This window comes from Indicator indicator, chromosome 18 (genome assembly GCF_027791375.1).
Source record: "Indicator indicator isolate 239-I01 chromosome 18, UM_Iind_1.1, whole genome shotgun sequence".
In the NCBI taxonomy this organism is placed as follows: Eukaryota; Metazoa; Chordata; class Aves; order Piciformes; family Indicatoridae; genus Indicator; species Indicator indicator.
The window spans coordinates 14,564,188-14,582,696 of NC_072027.1; the positions used below are offsets into that span (position 1 = coordinate 14,564,188).

At 44.6% G+C, this 18,509-nt stretch overlaps 1 protein-coding gene across 1 annotated transcript; it reads left to right on the forward strand.

The window, feature by feature from the left end:
* Window positions 1–3,029: 3,029 nt before the first annotated feature.
* Window positions 3,030–17,460, forward strand: LOC128972830 (rho GTPase-activating protein 7-like). Its single transcript, XM_054388958.1, has 10 exons — window positions 3,030–3,159; window positions 4,637–4,718; window positions 6,141–6,204; window positions 7,481–8,817; window positions 9,275–9,445; window positions 10,395–10,554; window positions 11,961–12,159; window positions 13,797–14,016; window positions 15,700–15,814; window positions 16,270–17,460. Exons 1-10 carry the CDS (start codon window positions 3,030–3,032, stop codon window positions 16,285–16,287), a joined length of 2,496 nt encoding a protein of 831 aa, XP_054244933.1. The 3' UTR covers window positions 16,288–17,460.
* Window positions 17,461–18,509: the final 1,049 nt, after the last annotated feature.

An 18,509-nucleotide genomic window follows, 5' to 3' on the forward strand; every position in this document is an offset into this window, starting at 1 on the left:
GGCAATTGCACATCCCCATGCCTCTCCTGCATGTGCCCACCACTACCCTCACCGTGATGCTCATGCTCACTGATCGTGTGGTAGCCAGCTCAGAAAGATAAACCACCACAAATCTGATCTTGCCAAGCAAAGTGAATAATTCCTTGCCCATTTGGCTGGCCAGACCTGCTCTCACAGACTCCGGGGTGTCAGTGGGTGGGGTAGGACCATGCAGTCATTGGAGAGGAGAGAAACAGGACTCCAGCTTTGGATGTGAATCTGTGTAACTGGAAAGTCATGCTGCATCCTGAGAATAAGGTTCTTTGTACTTTTATACTTTCACACAGAAATTTGTATACTCTCATTTTATTTAGAACAGGTATTTCTGAAAATGTGAGGTAAAATTTGACACTCTTCTTAAGCTGAAGTTTGTGATCATCTTGTAGCGAGACTGGCCTGTTTCATATACATCTTCTCACTGGTTTCAGTTGCTGCCTCTTCCTTGTTAGAAAACTGCTTCTTCATGTGAGGAAAATATCTCCTAGAATGACTAAGTCTCAGCACAGATGTCTTTACAAGCATTTCTGCTAACATTGATATTCATTCTGATAAGGGTTTAGTACATGTTGTAGTACCTGATTTCTAAGTACCTGATGAGTCTGGGTTTGCTCTCCAGTCCACAAACAGGACTGTGCTCAGCTGGGCAAATGCAATTTTTCAGGTCTTAAGCCAAACTGGATGGAGAGAGGAAGTGTCAGATGAGCTGATGTAGATACTGGGGCTGTGAAGAGAAGGAGGCAGTGGAGCACATCATGTCACCACACTGGGAAAAGAGGGGCAGCAGCCATGGAGGGCAGGGTTTGTAGGGGTCATTGGGGCAGGCAGGCTGTGGCACACCCATCATTTGGAGTACTCTTTCAGTGAAACTAAACTGAATCATCTTCGTCACAGAATGGACCTTTGTAACATAGGACAGCCAAAGGATGGCACAGGTCAGGTACTTGTGTATCATTTCTCATAAGTATCTGGTAGTCACATATATTCATAGCCCATGGGGAAACAGCTAGCCTGGCATAGAAATTTTGCTGGCAGCCTCTAATCTAAAGTAGAATTAAGCTTTGTAGGAAATGGACTGTTTTTTTAACCTGCTTTTGTAGCAGCTGAGAGACTATAGAAAAGGGAAAGCAAATTCTGACCTGTCAGCAAGGCTGACTGGGATTCATGTCATCAGGGTTAGGTAGAGTCAACAGGTTGTGAAGCCAAGATAGGACTAGAAGCTACAAATGGATCTCCTATACAAATGTCAAATCTATACTATTTGTCTTGCTGAAAAATAGTATGAGAGTCCTTTCAATGGCACCAAAGAGTCTCCAAGAAGATTATATCTGCTTTTCATGAAGAGACCTGACATAGGAAACTGAGGCTTTGGCAGGTATAAAAAACATAATTCAAGTTCCTGGGACTGTGATTGTTGCTTTAGCACCTTCACGGGGGCAGCGTTATTAAGGATCTCTTGCGCATTTGTTAACGCTTGTTGCCCAAGGTGGGTATGTTAGTGTTAGGCATTATTGCCACCCATGGTCATTGCTCTTCTTGCACATCTCTCTGACTTTTACTCCCAGAGTTTAAGAACTGTCCAGGAGGAGAGTGCCCTGATGGAAGGCACTGCTGGGGTGCTTCATCTGTGTTCTGCCATTACCAATGAGTTTTCACTTGTCCTCCAGGCTGCAAGTGCCATAAAAGCAAAGCAGCCTTATGTGTCAGTACTGAGTGCAGCCCTAACTGTTGTATGTACAAATAACCCTTATCATCCTGTGGTTTCACTGTTCTCAGATGAAAAAGCTATAGAGTTTTGTGCAGGAAAGCCATTGGCGTGGATGGCATTGTCCAAATGAATCAAACAACAATGGAAATAATTTAAAGTGTGAAGCAGAATAATAAAATCATAGAAATTCTCTAAGATGTTTGTTTTTGTTTTTGTTTTTGTTTTTTTTTTAAGCCTGTTGCACTGATGACTTAAAACTGAGAAGTTAAAGCAAAGCAAGCAATGAATTTGAATAGGTGTGTATGTGAAGTGCCTTGGAATCCTCAGCTTTGAGAGTACATGTAAAGGAAATACTTTTAAGAAACAAGGCTGTTTCTCTAGCCTAGCATGCTACATTTAAGGTGCTTTAAAAACCTCTCTCTGCTGAGCACGTTTGATTTTAAGGTACTTTTAGAACACTTCTTTCAAAGCAATCTTTTCCTTTTGGTTGGTGTATGTCGTAACATGCTGGGATACCCATGGCTGTACAAAGAGGGAAAGGGAATCCTCTCCTCCTCAATAAACCCACTCATTCCTGGTACTTAGAGTCCAGAGCCTACTGCCATCTACTCATGCTAAACAAGTTTATGTTTTTGAGGCATTGGGTGAGTGTTCTGTGATTCTGTGAAGTTATTTGCTGCTCCTGCTCCTGTGGGAAAGTTGCAGTGCTGGCCGTAGGGCTTTATGAGTTGTCACAGAATGAGCAGTTAATTCTTGACATCTGTTGTGCTGAAGTGACTGCCAAAAATGTGTGGGTAGTTGGCAAGGAGATAAATATTGATAGACCCTAGCAACAGGTACTCCTGAGAACTCTTGTTCTGGGAATGCTTATGCTGTGTCCTGTGTTGCTAATGTTGTGATAGCATTTAAAGTTTATTTATAGGATTTCTTTGTGTCTTATCACCATCTCTCAGAACTGGAATGCATAAATGGGCTTTGCTGTGCAAAGGCATAGACATGTATCACATAGCCTGCTCTGGTGATTCATTGCAACGTATAAAAGATGCTTCACTGCACAAATCTCAGGGGTAATTGAGGTGCATGGATGCATGACATAGAATCATCTCAGGTATGTGCTCATATCTAGACCCTTGTATGTTTGACGTCTATCCCGTGTTGGAATGACTACTCCAAAGTTATGCACATGTAAGTGCGTCTGATGCAAGAACTTACGGGGCTTTTAGTAATACACTAACAAAACATTCATGTACAAGAATCCACCAGATAAAACAAGCTTGCTTGTATTATGAAAGCACTAACTCTTGTGAGTGCTGTAAGTGAACAGTTTTATGTTCTCATTGCAGAAATTGAAGCCAGAGAAGCCTGCGACTGGCTGAGAGCTGCTGGGTTTCCCCAGTATGCTCAGCTCTTTGAAGGTATGATACCAAGGACTTGTCAAGCAGTTAACATTGAATTCAAGCAGAGTTGTTTACATAAATAAGCTTTCAGAACCTGAAACATTTGATGGAAATACTTCCAAATTCTGTGATGTCTTCATGCAAACCTGCAAGAAAACAACCTAGTGTGCTGTCTGGCAGAAGTGACATCCTCAGTAGGTTACCATAGACTAAGGAGAATTCTGTAGGGGACCAAATCTTTCCTAGTTATTATTAGACTGTAACTCAGTCATGTTTCTGCTTTTGTAATTTTTAGTTGCTTAAATTTTTCTCAGGCTCTTTTCCTTGGAGTGGTGGTTTTTTTTTTTCCAACTTAGTGATTGCAACCAAAACTCATATAAGGCTCTTCATCCTGTGGTCTTGAGCAAGACTGTTTTATTTTAAAAAAGAATGTTGGAAGAGTCCTCTAGAAATCACAAGTTTTTTAAAACAGATGCTGAGTAGCAGCCAGCCACAGTAAAAAAAAAAAAACACAACATATTTTCCTGTTATTAAAGCTACAAAGAGTGCTTGTTAATTGTGGGGGAGATAGGGGTTTGTTGAGAACTTGTATAATTTTCAGGCAAAACTTGTGCTTATACCTCAAAACTGTTCTTTAAAATATGTTTATGAACACTGAATGTAACAAAAGCTAATCTATTTTTAAGAGAGATTTTATTGAAGAAATACAACTAAAATACTGAAGAGTAACTTCTGCCTGATCTTATTCCCACTTCCCCTGTTCACTGCAAAATCAAAACCTGAAAGTCAAGCAATACAGCCAAATGTGAAAGCTGTGTATTATGAAACACGGTATCTCATGGAAACGCTTCCTCTTTGACTAGAGTAGATTTTATTATCTAATCTGTCAATTAAGACAGCTTAGATACAGTATACATTTTCTTGCTTCTGGATCATGACTCCCCTGTGTTACCTTGCTGTTCATGCAGTGTCCTGACCTGACTAGGTGAATTAAGTTTAAAAGGTAAGCCAAGAAATGGATCTTGCTGGTTCCGTCATCTGCAAGGCTAAATTTCTGCTGAAACACTGAAGTCTTCAGTTGGTGTATCGATTAGCTTCAAGTAGAGCATGGTTTCTCAGGTCACTATGCCTCAAAGAGCATCTGTCATGTGCTGCATGGTACCTTAACCATTAGCAAAAGCCTGTGGAAAAAACTCCTGGCTTTATACTGTGCTTGAAGGCAGAAAGTGCAGAGAACCTAACCAAAGCAAAGCTTTATTTTCTATATTTCTAGGCCATAGTACTTAGTCACTTCAGGCAGCAAATGCTTGTGTACCTGTAACCAATGGCAGCAAGCAGAGACCGATGTGTTCTCCCTCTTGTTCTCTATATATTTGTGTGAATATATAGCTACAGAAAAAGATGTAGATTTATCTCACCTATGATAAATATGTTGCACAATTCAAAGTCTTTGCAATTACAACTCAGATTTCAGATTCACCTTCTTCATTCACAGATATGCAGTTTCCAATTGATGTAAAAACTGTGAGGAAAGATCATGAATTTTTAGATGGAGATGCAATTGAATCACTATTCAGGTAAATATTAATTATGATTCATCCTTAATACCTCCAAGCTCCAAAGTTATTTGTCATTTATCTTTTTATGCCTTAGTTTTTGTCAGAGTCTAGCCAAATCATCAGTGCTGTGACTGAAGGAAATCACTTAGGCACATATTTTAGTACTGTTGAAGCTGGTGTTTCAAAAATTTAAAGGTAAAGTGAGCATGTGTGTGTACATCTTCAGCCAAGGTCTCGGTGACATTATCCTAAGTGTCACATCTGTCTTCGCTGTAATGTGAAATGTCTGCAGATGGAGGAAGAATAATCAATTCTCTGCAAGCACATGGTGGCATTGACAGTGTGCTCTTTAGAAATGCCTATTACAGAGCATAGGGATTTCCTCTGACCAGTGAGATTCCCCAGAGCTGTTCCATTAGATAAGGAGAAAAAGTGATCTGCACAATAGATAAATCTTTTGTTTTGTTTTCCTGGTTTTTTTTTTTCTTTAAGTGAGAAGCAAAAGCATTGATCTAAAATTATTGTGATACATCAGCTGTTTGTAGCACAGAAGTGAAATTGCATCAGTGCACAAGCTGTTTCCCCATCTAAGAATGCCAGCATGGTGTAGAGGTGTACTTCTTTACTACTTACTGTGGTTTTTGAAGCATTCCCATTATGAGATGGTTTAGCAGGTGAAGTGAACTCCACACTATCCATACCATTCCACTGGGCCAATCCAAGGGATGCAATAAGACCTCCTACTGGACTGTAAAGTTTCTCATCTGGCAAAGCAGTTTGTTCCTTTTCTGTGTTGTGAGGTCACCTGAATTCAAACTCTGCTTGTACTAAGAATACCAACAGGAGCTGGCAGCATCTACGTCAATAACATACAGCAGATACTAGAGAACTTTGTATATATTTTGTTTCTTGATATGACATCTGTCCTGAGTGTCTGCATACTCCCAGTATGCCTCCCTGTTGATGCCACATATATGTTTGACAGTTAAGTGTCTGAGTAGTTTGGGGCCCTATTGATTCCGTAAATTGTCATTAAAATGCCAGACAATAAAGTCCTTATGAGGATACAGGTTAATGTCTTAATTTTCTTTTTCTTTTTAAGAAGCCACCTTGTGAGTTTCTTTCATTTTCAAAATCTGAGCTCACAACTGTTTTTCACAACTTTTCACAATTGTTAAAGTTCATCATATGATTTTTAATTAACTAATTAATTGTAGTCTTCTCTAATTTTAAGATGGCAGAACTGAACTGGGAATATCATGGGGTGGTTAGTTGGTGCTAGTTTTGGCAAAATGTATGGGGAACCCCTAAACACATCAGTGTTTGACCCCAGTAATGAGGGCTCTGTGGCAGACAGTCCCAGCTAATTTGGAGCATGTTTGCATTCAAGAAATAAAATAGTGTAAATTTAAAACTTCTGTCTTTTTTCTTACACCCTAGACGGTTGAACACATTGAACAAGTGTGCATCAATGAAAGTGGAAATAAGCCGTCAGAGGAAACAGGTCTGCTTGTAAAATGTAGTTAGTTTTATCATTAAAAAGATGTTTAACTATTTTTTATATATATATATATACATGTACACACACACACACATATATATGTGTAAATATAAAGCCTGTTTTTAAAAGGTGCATGAACTTGTTGCTATTCAATTCCATTGTGCAAAGCTGCTACCTTTGCATTTTCCACTGAAAAACATAGTGATGGAGATTGAAATTATGTAATGTTCAGTTTGTAACTTGGTAAAAGAAGGTTAAGGGCAGGGCAGGTTTTGAAGTGGTTTGTAAAAGTAATTTGACACATATTGCTTGCTGTCCAGTACTTGCACCAGGGCCCCACCTCAGCATGTGTTTTATTGCTTTCCTAAGTAGTTTTGTGTCTTATTCAAGAACCTGAAAGTGAAATTTAACTCTTCTTGACTAAACAAATTATAAGAAACAAAAATGGACAATCCACACAGTGTCAGCCACTGCCAAATGCCCAGCCAGTGCAAGCTGGTTGTGTGTTAGCCTTGCTGGAGTTGTCTTTCCTGAAAAAAATGTACTGTAGCTAAAACAGAGTTATAGCCACATCTTGGATGCTCAACCAGGATTGTAAAGCCTCTTAGGTACCATGGATTAACTGCAGGACTAGGAAGAGAATATCTTGTGGAAAAACGTCTATTTTTTGGAAAGTTCCACTCTGCCTTCAGGAAGAATGGGGCAAGAGAGGGTCCACAGAGAAGAGACAGGTGATTCCTCTCTCTTTAATGGTTTGCTGGCCAAGTGCTCATGTGGCATGGGGACCAGATAGCCAATGGAGCACCTGGCATGAATGGCCACTGAGGCCGAGGTCTCCAAAGGGTATTCCAGATACTAATGTTAGCACAGTCCCACAGCTAAATGATTCTTTGCCCCAAAATGGATGAGGTTTGGTCAGAGAATAGTGAAAGAGTGTTTGATTTGTTTGGCATGAGGGAAGGCCATGCAAACTGAATACAGTGAACTTTCAAAACTTTGGATTTGCTAGAGATCAGAATTTTTCCTCCTCAGATCAAAGCTGTGATCTTTTCCTGTGATAAACTTGGGAGTAATTTGTCAGCAGGTTTTTTCAGTTAACAGACCAGAGCTCAGGGCAGACCTTCAGGAACTGAATGGTTACATATCCATATGTTTGTCTTGGGGGTTTGGAGGTAGGCAAAAAAATTTAAGTCTCCTTTTTTGTTACATTTTTGGTAATTAAAAGTTTGCCAAACTGCTTTTCAACTGTACTTTTCTATCTTTCTCCCCGCCCCCCAAGAGTGATGAATCTGAAGATGATGAACCTTGTGCAATAAGTAACAAATGGGCTTATGAGAGGTGCAGTCAGAGATGGTCTCGTATTGAGAGCCTGGAAGTTTTCCCAGGAGAGGAAGGTGCTGGTGCATCACTCCCAGGCAGTCCAACACTGAAGAGCATCAGCAACAAGGATTCCGTCTTTCTGGATCATGGAGAGAAACATGATGTGTCCTCAATTCACAGCACTAGCAGTGGTGACAGTGACACTGTTAGCTTCCCAAAACCTTTTGAGGATGTGGAAACCAGCACGAATTCTTCAAGATGTTCCTCAGTTAAGGTGACTTCACTGGACTCTGCTTTTAGTTGTTCTCCTCCTCCCGGTGAACCTTTAAATACTACCAATGAGGAGAAGCTTTTGGATAAGTCACCATACAAAAAGAGGAATAGCCTTCTAAAGAAAATGGAGAAGTTGCACTTAAGGAGCTGCAGCCTAAGGAGTGGTCAGTCAAAAGCCAAGCCCATAATAAGTGAACCTGTTCTTCTGGAAGGACTTAATGAAGAAAAGATGAAGATGCTGAACTGTGTAAATGTTTCTGACCTCTCTGGCATCCAAACAAAGAACAATTCTTCCTTTTGTCCCCAGAATTACAATAGCAGTAACCAGTCTGAAAACAGTGCCACAGTGAGCACTCCAAGTCCTGCTATGAAACTACAAAGCCATGATGAAGGAAGGGTGATGTATGCAGAGGACTTGGATCCTAACAAGCTCTTGCTGTGGAGTGATCTATCTCAGCAAAATCTAAAAAATGACATGGAGTTACAAATGAACCAGATGTTTCACATACCACAAGGCCATAAACCTGGCACTTTCCCTATAGTGCTTACAAACAGCTCCCTGTCTCCAGTAGAAAACTCTTTCATCAGCTGGAGAAGTGGGAGTTTTCATGGGTGCAGGAGGAGCAGGAACAGAAGTAGTTCCAAGGACTCCAAAGCCCCCAGAAGTCCACTTGCATGCACAAATAACAGGCTAAGTATATATGACAACATGCCCAGTATTGAACTTGATAATTTGGAGGCAGCACAAGCTGGTGATGATGATGTGTTTTCAGAACTGAACAATGTTATAGAAGATGTCAATGGTCTCAAAAAGTTGGTTGATCAGTGGACAGAGAAGTTCTCAGATGATGGGGATTTGGACTTTGCCAGTGACTTGACCTCTTTATATCCATCCTCACCTAAAGAAATCTGTCTTGAAACAGAGGGCTCAGAAGATAAGACAGCAGACCTCCCATCCACTGAAGGACAAAGCAGCAAGATCAGTTCTGCAGACTTGGCACACATAAACTCTAATGCCAACAGGTTAGCCATCCTTGGGTGTCCCTGGTAGACTGCCCCTTGGGAATCTTTCCCCATTGGTTCTCCCCACTCAAAGTGTAATTGCTTCTCCAGAACAAAGCATTCTTAAGTAAGTCTGTTCTGGGTATCAGGGTCTGCACCACATGTGCCAGGTTCCACTGGTCTGTAGGCACTCTGGTATCTATGCCTGCTCTGACCTCTCTTGCAAGTAGGTCGCTCATAATCTACATAACCACTTTGACGTTTGGAATCAGATGTTGTGGCTAGCTGCAGGATTTCTCATGGGACGTTTTGTATTGCCAGAGTACCTCCTGGATGAGAAGTACCTTGTTTAAATGGAACTAACTATATGGTGTCTGGGAGCTGCAGGTCATTTAGACCTGAAGGTGCTTCACAGATGCAGGCAGAAAACTTAACAGGGACAGTGGGAGCAGTCCTAAGCTTAATATTTCTCCTGTAGGCATGAGAAGCAACATTGGTCTGTGGATGAGAGCATGAGCTTGGGAAGCCTTTCCAGCCAGACTGACAGCCAGACAGCTGCCCAGCTGGCCCGGACACAAAAGATGGCTTTGTTGAAGCTCACTGCTTTGATGGACAGATACTCCCCTTCCAGTAAGCATGGCTGGAACTGGTAAGTCGTTCAATAATAAAGCAACTTGTGTTGGAACTTGTGTTGAAGTAAGCAGGTGAATTCCCGTGTCTGCCTAGGTTACGTGTGTTCATAGAATCACAGAATGGCTTTTGTTGGAAGAGGCCTTTAAGATCCTGGAGGATCTTCACCTACCACTGGCAGGTCCACCACTAAACCACATCCCTCAAGCACCACGTCTGTTTTAAATCCCTTCAGGGATGAGGCCTTGACCACTTCCCTGGGCAGACTGTTCCAATGCTTTGATGGTGAAGTTTTTCCTAATATCCGAACTAAACCTTCCCTGGCACAGCTTGAGGCCGTTTCTTCTTGTCCTATCTTTTAAGATGAGGAATGTCACTGTGTTAAATCATTTGCAGTTTCTTGATTATTTCAATGGTTCCAGGATTTCTTCTTCTATGGACTGGAGTTTTGCTCCCTACTGGTGGTTGTGTTGTTACTGATTTTAAAGCATTGTACGGTTACCTCTTGAAATTTGCCCGTTTTCAGGTCTTTCTCTGAGGTCCTTCACAAAACCTGAAGGGCCTGAGGTGAGAGCTGGCTGGGCTGAGAATCCATCTCTTCATCATCAAGTCCCTGTTTAAATGAAAACAATAAAGATGCCAGTCATTCAGAGGACTTAGAAACATCAGTTAGCATCTAGGATAGGGATTTGATACTTGAATATAGAAAGAAGTGAGAAAAGCTTGCAGTGTCCTAAAGGGATGGAACATATTTCACATGAGAGTGCTTTATTAAAGCTAATTTCAGGTGTGAAGTGAGGAAATCATCCTGGTAATTGTCCTTGATGATTCTTTCTCATGATGCTGTGTGTAGAGGTATGTGGCAGGATGTGGGGCTGTGGCAAGTCCAACCCATTCAGGTAATGGAAGTGGCAGGCAGAATTGTGCTGGAGAGCTAATGAGTTGCATGCACTGGTTTTTGTTTTCAGGACTGTGCCAAAGTTCATTAAAAAGGTGAAAGCCTCTGACTACAAGGACAAAAATGTGTTTGGGGTTCCTCTCCTTCTGAATGTCCAGCGAACAAGCCATCCACTGCCCAATGGCATACTGCAAGCCTTGGACTATTTAAGAAGCCATTTTCTTGACCAGGTATGAACTTGAAGAAGCCCAGATCAGCTCTGTGTATTGAACAGATCTGCTCTAGGGAACCAGTCTCTGCTTCCAGCTTTTGCACCTTTACAGAAAGGTGTAGGGCTGAGCAGGTGGCCGCTAAGAAGTTACCAATGCTGTTAGCTTCTGGGAGTATACCTTTAGGCCTGTATTGTGTGCCTGTGCCTTGCCACACTGAAATCATCTGCAGCAGTTCTCTTGGTGCAGGCAGTCAATCTGTCTTCTCCTGCTGAGGTGGCATTGCCTCTGCTCCCTTAGGACACAAGGCTACCACACAACATCGCTCCTGCCTCTGTCCTGCTGGTAGTGCCAGAGCTAATGTCATAATAAATTTCATTTCAGCTGAAATGTGCCACTAAGCAAAGATAAAACATGTTAGAGCAGTGCCTGTAACATCTTTTCTGGTTCTTAAATCTGTATTTATCCACTATGTGGAGATGTGTGCATGGTGGTGAAAGTGGGTGTTCCATGTCCTATTTCTATAGCGCAGGTGAGGAAACAGAGGCTTGTGGCATGAGACATAGGCGTCAAAGAAAGGGCTTCTTTTTTGGGGTTTTATTGGTTGGTTTTTTGGGGATTTTTTTTTTGTTTTGGTTTGGTTTGGTTTGGTTTTTCTGTGCTTGGCAATTGTCTAGGTGTGCAATATCATGCTGAAGTAGAGAAGAGTGTGCATGCTGTGAAGTTCCATTGCAGTTTGGAGGCACATACTGGAGTGTGGGCAGGCAGTGTGTTCCATTTTGAGGTCCTGGTGTTCAGTGAGAGTTGGACTTGATGATCTTTGAAGGTCCCTTCCAACCCCTAACATCCTATGAATGTAAATACTGTCTTAGTGGCACACAGTGAAACCTTCAGCAGAAGCTTTGGGGAGGTCAGGTTCATGGGAAACTTATAGATTTTTGCCTGAAACTGGACTGACATTCATATTAAAAATTAAGTCATAATTTCCCTCAGAATAACAGTTTGTCCTTTGCCAACCTGTAGACCTGTTAGATGTATCAGATGTTAAATCTGAGCCCTGTGGACCTCACAGTCTGAGATTGTTTGCTCCAGCAAGGGCATTAGTGTACATCTGCTTTTGGATGGGCACACGCTACCTCACTGAAAGCTAATGTGTGAACACAGCCTGCTCAAGCAAACTGATAGCAAACTGAATGATTTTAAAAGTGAAAAAAGAGTAATTTTGCATTCAATAAAAAGCAAGCAAAGGAACAAGCTGGTTGCCTGGAAAGGATATCTGTGCTGCAGCTAACGATACACAAGCAGTTTGGTGTTAGATCCCACTGCCATAGGGTCTTGGCTATCAAAAGTGAGGGATCAATTATTTGTCAGAGATTCTATCCCTGATGACTCTTCTCTTTACCTTTAATATTTTCTTTTACCTGCAGGTCGGTCTGTTCAGAAAATCCGGAGTTAAATCCAGGATTCTGTCTTTGAGAGAAATGAATGAAACCAACCCAAACAATGTGTGTTACGAAGGGCAGTCAGCCTTTGATGTGGCAGATATGGTGAAGCAGTACTTTCGAGACCTTCCCGAGCCTATATTTACCAGCAGGCTCTGTGAGTCCTTCCTGCACATCTACCAATGTGGGTAACAAAAGCTATGGTTTTCCAGCTACTTGAATATCTTCGTATTCAGCTGTACAAGGCAGTGGCAGACTGGGACTAGTGCCATGTGCCCTTGTAGTCAAAGCAGATAAGTCAGGCAGGATGTGTCTGAAAAGACGAGTTCAGTGTGGCTCTGGACTTAAGAGCCTCACATTAGCTGTTTTATAAAGTGTCTTTTCTGTTCTTAGAAGAACAACAGATGCTGCAGCAGCCCTCCTAAACTATGGTTTTAAACAGTCATTTCCTTATGCAAAATTAAGAAAGAAATTAGTCCCCTTGTTCACAGCATGAAGCAGCTCCTTATGCAGAAGTCATATTGATGAAATGCCTTTATTAAAGCGACCAAGCATAGCTGCTGTGAAACAGTATCTTTGCCTGGAAACCCCAGATACTTTCTGCCTATGCTTTCACTGTTTTCATCGTAGAGACTCAACCTGAAAAAAAAGGAAGTGTGAAGCTGCAATCTAGTGTTGAACACAGTTTTAAGCAGGTTCCATCTCCAGTACTTTACCCTCAAGCAATGAATGTTCAAAAAGCTTCTGGGCAGGGGATGGAACTTGCTGGAGGGACTCATGATGATGTTGATACAGGAAGTTTCTTCTTCCTTGGATAAAAGGTTTTGAAAATCAGAGGTTTCTGAGAGGACTGTTTTTTCAGCCTGTTTTAAGTGACTTTTATTGACATGAGTACATGGGCTACTGCTGTCCTGTGTATGGTGTAGCTGCATGAAAGTTCAGTTGGGTTTTGCTTTTTTAACCTGTCAGGCTTCTACAGTTTTGTCTGGAAATGGTTGGTTGGTTTGTTCGCTTGAAGCAAGTTTTCTTTTTGCATCCACAAATCCTTTAGGTAGGGAGGTCCATAATTCCTGTGTCCGATGGATGTGGAGTCATTTTCTTCCATTTGTTATATCTCACCGCTGTCCACCTCCCATCTCTTGTTTTGGGATAGAAACAGCAAATGACTGAACTCACCCATCTTGTGCCACATGTGACTTGAGCAAGTGCCCAGATTAAATTACTGTGGTGTTTTCACTAAGCTTGTTTTGTGTGGTGTGCATGTGTGCATACACCTGAAGGGAAAGAGGAGTGACCTTCCTCATGCACGGCAAGATGAACCATACCTGCTCTCCTGCAGGAGCTGTTTGGGCACACAGTCTCACTGGCTTTCAGTGTGAATTAAAATCTGTTGGCAAAGCCACTGATCTCTCAATTGAGTTAACTGAGACCATCTGTTATCCTCATGCCTGAAGCTGAAAGGAAAAGACAGTAGAGTAGCCATCTGCTCCAGAGTATCATTCCAGAGCAATATTTTATGGGGAGACAAGCCCTTATTTGGAGTGTAACTGAAGCCTGCCCAGGATAAGATCATTAGCATGGCCTTCAAGATAAATTGGAAATCAAGCACCAGCATGCTGTGTGTGAACGTGCCTCTTGACAGGCAATAGGAGAAAACTGTACTTGTTGATGTCATCCTGATAATGGCCTTTGCCTTGTCTACTGTGACATAGAGTGGCAGGAAAATGGATGAACCTGCAGGTTCAATGCCCTGCTTGGATCTCTGTTGATGGATGCTTCCTGCAGGTCATGTGTGATTTTCATCATTGTTTCTGTTTTCAGATGTGCCCAAGGATCAGCAGTTTCAGGCTGTCCAGGCTGCTATTCTCCTCCTCCCAAAGGAAAACCGAGAAGCTTTGAAAATACTCCTGTTCTTTCTGCGAGATGTGGTTGCTTTTGTTGAGGAAAACCAGATGACCCCAACCAACATTGCTGTCTGCCTTGCACCTTCTTTGTTCCACCTCAACACCCTGAGACGGGACAGTTCCTCCTCCTCCACTAGGTATTAGACTCTTGGTGCTGTCTGCAGTGTCTTTCCTGGAACACTGCTGTCTGTAGGGAACACTGCTGTCTGTAGGGAACACTGCTGTCTGTAGGGAACACTGCTGTCTGTAGGGAACACTGCTGTCTGTAGGGAACACTGCTGTCTGTAGCTATCCTAGGCTCAGTGTCTGCTTTTAAAGAGGAAATAGTGTTTGTGTCTTGGAGTTTGTCTCAAAGTTAGTTGTTCAGGTCCAGCAGGAGCTGACCACAGGAGTGGTAAGCCCCCATTGTCAGGCTCCTAACCTGCCTCCCTCATGGTTGCTGTGCTCTTTGCAGCTGCCCAGGAATCCAGTAAATGGCCTCTGTTTGCTGGCCATTGAAAATGTAGCCTCTGCACTAGCAATCTAAGGCCCTGCAGATACCTGGCAGATGGTAGCAGTTGCTGGCCCTGGTTCTGCTGGGTGATAAGTGGATCATTCCTGCCAAACCAAGCCACAGGGATTCTGTAAATTTATCTTAATAAGTAAAAGTATCTGGGTTGCATGACATCCCCTGTTAGTATGTGCAGAGAGGAAGGTGCCCTTGCGCCAAAGTAGACAAATAATCTCTAGGAGCTTTCATGCCTTATCTGGCCTCCTGAGCAAGGCTGTTTGCTTTGCTCTGTGCTCCTCTGTACAGGCAGACATGTATAAGGGTAGGAGAGGACAGCTGACTTGGATGGAAACATTGTGCACCCATTGGCAGAGCGAGGTAATCACCTCACTTGGGGAGCTAAAGGTGAGGACTGGTTCCAAAGCAGAAGCTGTCAGCTGTGCAAGTGGCATCCTTCAGGCTAACAGGCTCTGGACACCAGAGGGGGAAGAAAACACTAAGTTTTTCTTTCAAGTGGCACATAACATCTGAGCATGCCAAAGCATAGCCAGAGCCTGGGGCTGCCCTGCCCTCCCTGGGCTGAGCTGGCACATGGGAGCTGTGTAGGTTGTGAGGTTGGCTGGGGATGTGATGGAGTGGGCAGTGCAGTGGCAGCAGGTCCTTCCTGGATTGTGGTTGTGTTTGATCTCCTAGGAGTTGTGCCTGCTTAGTTTACATGAACATTACTCTGGCATAGTAGGACCCCAAACAGGAGTGGTGTTTTCTCTTTGTTGTCTCTCTTTAGCAGTTGTGACGCTTTGAAGCTTTGGCTTTTTTGTAACTGGACATTAATGCCATAGTGCAGGGTTTTGACTTCAAAGGGTAGAAGCTGACAGGTCTGACTTTGAGGAGCAGCACTGAATTTTCAAGCCATTTGTCAGGACAGCACTGAATTTTCAAGCCATTTGGCAGGAATGCACATAGATAGATAAGACTATTAGATTCCAGGATTAATGATGTCATGTAATGATTATGAATTAAAAGAGGGGTCTGGTTTTGAAACATTTGGTGTTTGGTTTGGGCCAAAGGATTTAACAGGTTCTACATGAGTTTTGCAGGGTATCCAAGGGGCTTGTTATTTGAAGGCTACACACAAACCAGCTTGAAGTCAGTGCTGTCTTTGGCCAAAAGTGTGATGATGTTTGGGGAATAAAAAGCCTTGATTTGCCTTTCTTGGGCATACAATACCACTTCAGTCCTGAGGCTGGAAACCAGCCTAAGTAGGCACCTCCTGCCTGTGGCTCACACATCTTGCTCACACAGCCTTCCTTTCACCTTCCCCTCTCCACAGATCTAGTCAGAGGAAATGCAGCCTGGGGAAGCCAGACCAGAGGGAGCTGAGTGAGAACCTGGCAGCAACGCAGGGCCTGGCCCACATGATAATGGAGTGCAACAGACTGTTCCAGGTATGTCACTTGCTGGAGCAAAGTAAAAGCCCTAAGCAGCCTGATGTGGGTGGCCTGCTTCAAGCAGCTGTCTGGGCCAGAGCCTTGCAGAGGTCTCTGCCAGCCCATCTGTTTCTCTCAGCCTATGGCAGGTGTGAGTCTTGCTGACTCCAGTGAACAGAAAAGGTGTCAGTGCAGATTTACCCACAACTGTTAGTGAGGGCTGTGAGAACATCACTTCCTCCTCCATCATCTATCTACGATGGTTCTTTGACTTCCTGAGCAGTTTAGAGAATACATGTGAGGTAGAGGCTACCACAGGCTCTTGGAAGGAGGCCCTGGCCAAGGCCAACCATCCTTTTTTTCTGGGAGTGGGTTGAAGCTGAAGTTTTGCTGCTGGGGCTTGGCCATAGCAAGAGCCATGCCTGTTCCTGGCTGTGGACCCCAGTAATCTGGACCTGGACATTGACCCACAGACTGACTTCCCGGCTTGACCTCGGCCTTTCCTCATCAATATGGACTTGCCTGGTGATCACTAGGCTGTTGTCACTGGACCTGATCCTGACCTCCCTTGCTACCTCACCTTCCTGGCTCAACCTCAGACCTCATCACCATGGATGTGCCTGATGATCTGGACTCTTGGCTGACCCTGGCTGCCACCTCTGACCTGGCTCAGGTACCGTGGGACCTCGCAACTGCCCTGCCAACACTCTTATCCCACTTGATTCCTGGCTCCTTTCCCCTGGGGGTCTGCCACCCCTAGTGGTGCATGCTGACAGCTTGGGCCTTGTGCTCTGCTCCAGCACAACTGGGCAGGAGCTGATGCCCTATGGCTCTCCTGAAATGACACATGGCCCCACCCTGGGGTTCCTACCCCAGCAGTGATCCACCCCAACCAGCTCCTGGCTTCTGAGTGGCACCTCCTCCTCCCTAGCCCAGCCTGGGGTCCACTCTCTCCATGAGCCAAGGCTCCTAAGTGTCCTGCTCTGTCTGCAGCCCAACCATGGGTCCCAGTTCCTCTGTGGTGGCCTGAATCCCTCTTCCCAGCCCTGATACTGGTTGGGATGCCCTGCTCCCTGACCTGCACCCTACAGTCAGCCCTAGCAACATGGGAGGTGGCCTCATCCTTGGCTGCATGGCTCCCCAAAATGGCCCTTCAGGGACTCTGAGCTGCCCTTGGACCTGCAGCCATCCTGCAAGCTCCTGCTATGACCAGTGGCAGCCTGTGAGCTGTGGAGCTGCTGAGGGGTGACAGGGAGCTGCTGGTGTGCCGCTGGTGTGCCTCTGCCCTGCTGGGGAGGGGTTTGCTGCCAGCACCCAGAAACTGTCTGGAGCTGTCCCCTTCTGCTGATGACCTCGAGGAGAGCCTGCACAGGGCAGCCTCTGCCATACCTGTGCCTGGACATGCACCTGCTGCTCTGAACCTTGATCCTGATGCTCAGCTATGTGGCCATGCTGGACTGCAGCTGATGCTGCCACCACCTCCAAACCCGACTGCCTGGCTTGTCCTCAGTGCTAATGGATGCACCTGTGACCAGGATGCAGGTGCTCACTACTGCCATTCCCAGGCCCACTGTGCAGTTCTCTCAGGTATGTTGGGACAGGGTACTGGCTGGTGAGGTGCTGCTCAGCCCTACCCCATGGTACTGTGTGCAGCACCTTGGTCCCTCAAGCAGCCAGCAATGCTGCTGCTGCTGCTGCCAGACTCCATCGTGGTCGTTCCAGAAGGGCTTCCTACCTGCATCCAGACCAGCCTTGGGAGGAAGAGCATGGCTATGGCAGGAGTGAGTGTGTATGTGAACAGGAGAGGGCCACAGAGCACAACAGCTTGGGCAGCTGGTGAAGGCCCCAGCCATATGGCTGACACGCTGCTGCCAACATGGCACCAGAGCAAGTATTTTTGTGGGCAGTGCTCAGCCAGCCAGCAGGAGTGTGTTTGCAGAGGTGTGTGCTGGCTTAAGTGCCAGACCTGTGCACATCAGGTGCCAGGCCCTGTCTAGCTGCCACAGCTGAGCCCTCCCCTGCAACTTCCTGCACAGAGAGAGAATCTGGGCCCTCAGATAGATATGATACAGCTTTCTTTTGTATCTAAATACTGATCTGGACAGAGGTATGTGTATGCACACACACCAGTGAGCACTGAAGCAAATGCTACACCTACTCCTTACAGATAGCAAAGCCTCAGGGTGGTGCTGCTTTGCCACACACAGCAGAGCTTCCAACAAATCCCAAGGCAAAGGCAGGAGTCATGGCCTTCTGCCTTGCAGTTGGCCTTGTTGTTACCCGTGATCAACATGCACCCAGCAGAGGTTTGCTGACTCTGCAGGGATTCAAAACGTTGTGTGGGGAAAGACAATTTCCTTGTGTCATCCTCTGAGAGAATCCAATTAATCCATCTGCTCCTCCCCTGAGCTTCCTGCTCCTCCAGGTGAAACTGTTGCCTGCTTGCCTACACCAGCACTGCTGGCAGCTGATGGTGCTGCTCCCACAATGTGCAGCCTGACAGTGATGTCCTCAGAGGCACTCAGGAAGCCACCATCCCTTATTTGAGGGAGGTTGGTACAGGCCATCTGCACAGGGCAGTGATGTGTGTTTGCCTGTAGTGGTACACTCCACAGCCTGGACTCCACTGAACTGCTGTGTGTTGTTTCACACCTCCCTGGGTGTTAAATTTCAGTCCTGACTGTCATGTTTGATCTTTTCTGCAGGTACATGA

Bases quoted from the DNA above. Each gene is read 5' to 3' on its own strand.
- LOC128972830 (XM_054388958.1), top strand. From the start codon at position 3,030: ATGAAAGCACTAACTCTTGTGAGTGCTGTAAGTGAACAGTTTTATGTT. The intron at 9,446-10,394 runs GTAAGTCGTTCA...TTTTGTTTTCAG, and splicing joins AGTAAGCATGGCTGGAACTG to GACTGTGCCAAAGTTCATTA. The intron at 14,017-15,699 runs GTATTAGACTCT...CCCTCTCCACAG, and splicing joins AGTTCCTCCTCCTCCACTAG to ATCTAGTCAGAGGAAATGCA.